General features: G+C 50.5%; 1 protein-coding gene across 1 annotated transcript in view; it reads right to left on the bottom strand.

Annotated features, from left to right (window-relative positions):
* The window catches only part of STK10 (serine/threonine kinase 10), a 36186-nt gene that overhangs the window by 6706 nt on the left and 25579 nt on the right, over positions 1–3901 (bottom strand). Inside the window, 1 exon segment of the mRNA XM_009702504.1 lies at positions 2674–3207. Coding sequence (XP_009700806.1) covers positions 2674–3207 — 534 coding nt within the window.

Genomic DNA, 3901 nt, shown 5'->3' with positions numbered 1-3901 from the left:
GCAGGGAAGGAAAGGAGGAGGCCATGAAGCAGCTCCCCGGCTTGTTGCATGGGGTGCTACAACTGGCAGCCTCAGAGCAATTTTGATGCAGTTGTTATTGAAGAACATAAGCAAGAAAATCATATCAAGCAAAAATCATCAGTAGATTTGGAGCTGCCATTCAAGCCACGCAGCCTTGCTACCGCGCTGCACTACAGTGTTATTTCCACCCTGCAGAAACTTGACTTGGAGGAGACCCAACCACCTGAAGACCCTTCCTCGCTGTGTCCAACTGAAGCAAAGCCTGTTGGGGGATGCTAGGATGCCCCTGAATCACAGTGTCAAGGATTCCACACAACAGGAAGCTTGCAGTGGTTTCTTTTAAGGCTCCTGGGCCATCTGACCCACAGGTACCCCCCACAGATCCTTGCAGATACAACTGTTTCTGGAGAACACTCCTCCTTTTGAGTATCTAGCTTGAAATTCTGAAGTCTGACCTGCATGGGTACTGGGAGTTCACAGCTTTGGCTGAAACCCTTGGGAGCTGGAGGAGGCACACTGGGATGTGTGCTGTGAAGTGTGCTCAGAGTGGGGACTCAAAACACTGCTTGTATCTGAGAATGCTTGGTTTACCTTTTCAAAACCCTATCCATCTCCTTCTGCCTCTTTCTGACTGGTCTCTCTTCCAGCTGCAGCCTCCCAAACTCACCTGTAGATTTCTTATCCTTAATCTTTCTAAAAAGAAGAGAGACCTGGATACTTTTGGCCAAAGCTTTTTTTTTTTTTTTGGACTAAACTATAAGCAACTGGAAAAAGAATCTGGTAATAAAAGTCACCTTAACTTTGCAGTTTAGCCTGTGATAAAAAGCATGTAATAGTTAATGCTTACAACTAGACATGGTTTAACTCCTTGCTGCCCTTTCTCTTGCTGCAACCTGCCTGGCACCCTGTGCATGAAACCCAACAGCACCAGGAACATGGGCAAGGGCAGAGCAGGTGAGTTTAACCTCAGGAATCTAAGGCTGGGCAAGGAGACTGGGTGAGGAGGGCACAGCACAGTGCCTGGGGAAGCACCAGGCACTCAGAGCTCACTGTGCAAAGCAGAGGCTTCAGCAGAGCATCTTTCCCAGTGTTCTCCAGCAGCATCACTCCTGGAGAACAGCTCTACTTGAACACCTTGCTCAGTGAGATGCCATTTAGTTTGTTCTGAGCATTACCTCTGGCTGGGGCCATTCAAACCGTGATCTAACATGACAACCTCTTTGAGATTTATTCCCTATAAAACCCAAAAAACTCCTTTCCCCTTCTAGGGGACCAATTACACACACGGCATCATATTCATCTTTGGCTGGCCTCAAGCAGACCAGGTGTCATGTGAAAGGCAGTGAGGAGGGCTAAATTGCTATGCAAGAACATCACACTTCCCTCATTAGGGATCCAGATTGATTGCAGGCTCCTGCAGGGGGTTGCTGGCACTCATGATCACAGCAGGAGACAGGAGGGGAGGAAAGTTTTGCCGAGAACAGTTTTCAGGCACGTTTCTGTGCCGGGAAGCTATCACTCATGCAGGCAATTGGATAAAGATCTTGTGCAACATATCACTCTGCCCCCTCAAGTCACACACACTTCTTCTTCTGAAGCTCAACAAATATCATTCCAGTTATTTTGCTTCTTCCTCTAAGCCACGCTGACCTGGCCGGCTCTGGCTCACAAGCATTCCCAGCTTCCAGAAAGCTTTAGCAACAGCCAAGAAGCCTGGGAGGTTTTCGTGCAAGTCACTGCTGACAGAAACCAGGCCAGATGTATGGCAGGTTGGAAAAATTGAGAGAGGCACCAGCCCAAGTAAGCTTTCTCCTGGGGCTAGGTGTTCTAGGAAAGAGCAGCAGAGTGATGGGCAATGGATAAAGTTTAGGAAATTGCATTTTGGGCTTCATACTTGTCCTTGCTCTGACTGTGTATGACTGCACAAGTCAGGTGAGCGGCACAGTTACTTCACACTTCTCAGGGACCCAAAATAGCTACAAAACATAAGATTTCCATTAGATTTCAGTGGCCTGGGAAAGCAGAGGACACTTGTACCCGCAGCAGCTCCACCAAGAGCTTCTTCACTTAAGGACATGACACATGCCCATGGCGCAGCTTAACCCAGCAGCATGTGCTGTGCTGCCCCGAGCCCAGCTGGGCATTGTCTGTGTTTCCCCATAGACAGGGAAAACAAGCCACAGAAGGCTTTGCCTAGAGATGGGCTTCCTCCCTCCTTGCTGACCCTGTGTTTATTTGCAGAGCTCCAAGCCTGGATGCTCACATCACAAGCACCACAGCCAGCCTTTCCAGCTGTCTCACCAAATAGCACTGGGGTGGCACCTGGGTGGTTCTTAGCACCATGCTAAAGCGAGATTCCCGGACCCTCTGTCCTCTCCTACTTCACCTGCTCCCCACCTTCCAGCACAGGGTAGACTAAGGGCAAGTCACTTTCTCCTCCTGTAGCCAAAGATCAACCCCATCTAGACTACAGCAAGCTGCTTTCTCAGAAAGGAGTTTAAGGGGCTATGGCCAAAGTGTGCATATGCACAGCCTCTCAAGGAAAGGATCTGAATTTCATGGACTTTGCTAAAAAGGGAAAAAACACCTCAGCACTTTTTAACAGGGGTTTGCTGCCCTTTCTTCTCCACACCCTCTGCCCACCACTCTCACCTTCAGGGAGATGGAGCCACTCTCTCTGTTGAGGGACAGGTCAGCAGACAGGGAGATGGTGAGGTCCATGCTTTCAGAGGCTGAAGTACTGCCAGAATCTGAATCCCCTTTGGACCGGCTGCCAAGGGATGGAGTCAGGGGATCCAAGCTCCCATTGGCAAGCTTCTCCTCTGTGAAGTTCTCCAGGTAGTTGCTCTCCAGTTGCTCCCCGATGCTCTTCCGCTCCTTGCTGCCTGACCTGGACTGCCTGTCCCGCTCCATTGAGTTACCCAGCTGGCCAGGCTGAGAGATGATGTCTGGCTTGCCCTGGGTGGCTGAGCTGGCAAGGGCTTTTGTGGAGTGGTTGCTCTCCAGTTTGTCACTGTCACTGTTTATCCCTTCATCTGAGACTTTATCGCTCTGTCCATCTGTGGTCTCCTTGCCAGTCCCCACAGGCCCATTCACTGCCTTGGGCAAGGAAGAGTCCGGAGGCTTCTCCCCATCAAAGCTCAGCTGACTTGCCTCAGAGGGGTCCCGCTTGTGCTTGCCGAGGGGCTGGAAAGACAGCAAAGGGAAGGTGTTGGGTTTTGCACCACAGCTTTAACACAACCGCCAAGAGCTGCAAGTCCCCACACTTCAGAGCAAAGTCACCCATAGCTAGAGTTACTGGGAGGAAATCTTCCCTTTTAGCACATTTGTCCTGGTATACTTCCACCTTTCTCCATGTTTGTGGTCCCAAGGACTATGGACACTGGCTGGCTGCAGGCTCCAGAACCTGCAAATTCTTAAGAAGCAGCCTAAGAGTGTGCATATCGAACACCTTTTCTCGTGGCTAACTCCACCATGGATTAACCACTGTTCTTCGCCACAGATGAGGGATGTCGAGGCACATCGCCCAGCAAAGCTGCCCAGGCAGCCTTGAGATGTCTCCTTCAAAGGGCTCAGCTCAGGGCCAGATTTGTCCAGCTCCTTCCTAGGGCAGGTGGTGCCTCACCGCTGCACCACGTGCTGCTGGCGTTGCTTCCACTCCGGCTTCTCCAGACTTCTTTTTTTTTTTTTTTTTTTTTTTAAGTTTTTTAAAAGCCCTCCTAAGAGTGGGCAGCTGGGCCACCCACCAGCATCATTGTTTCTCTGTGCCCTTGGCAGCCACCAAAAACCACAGACCCTCCCTGGCCAAGCAACGGCTTCTCCCTCCACCTGATGGGGCCCAGAATAGCTGTAAACCAGCCTTTTAGAGCCTAGAAAAGAT

Source organism: Cariama cristata, unplaced genomic scaffold (assembly GCF_000690535.1).
Source record: "Cariama cristata isolate BGI_N322 unplaced genomic scaffold, ASM69053v1 scaffold15836, whole genome shotgun sequence".
In the NCBI taxonomy this organism is placed as follows: Eukaryota; Metazoa; Chordata; class Aves; order Cariamiformes; family Cariamidae; genus Cariama; species Cariama cristata.
Note: the sequence above shows the minus strand (reverse complement) of the source record. Positions and strands in the feature narration are given on the sequence as shown.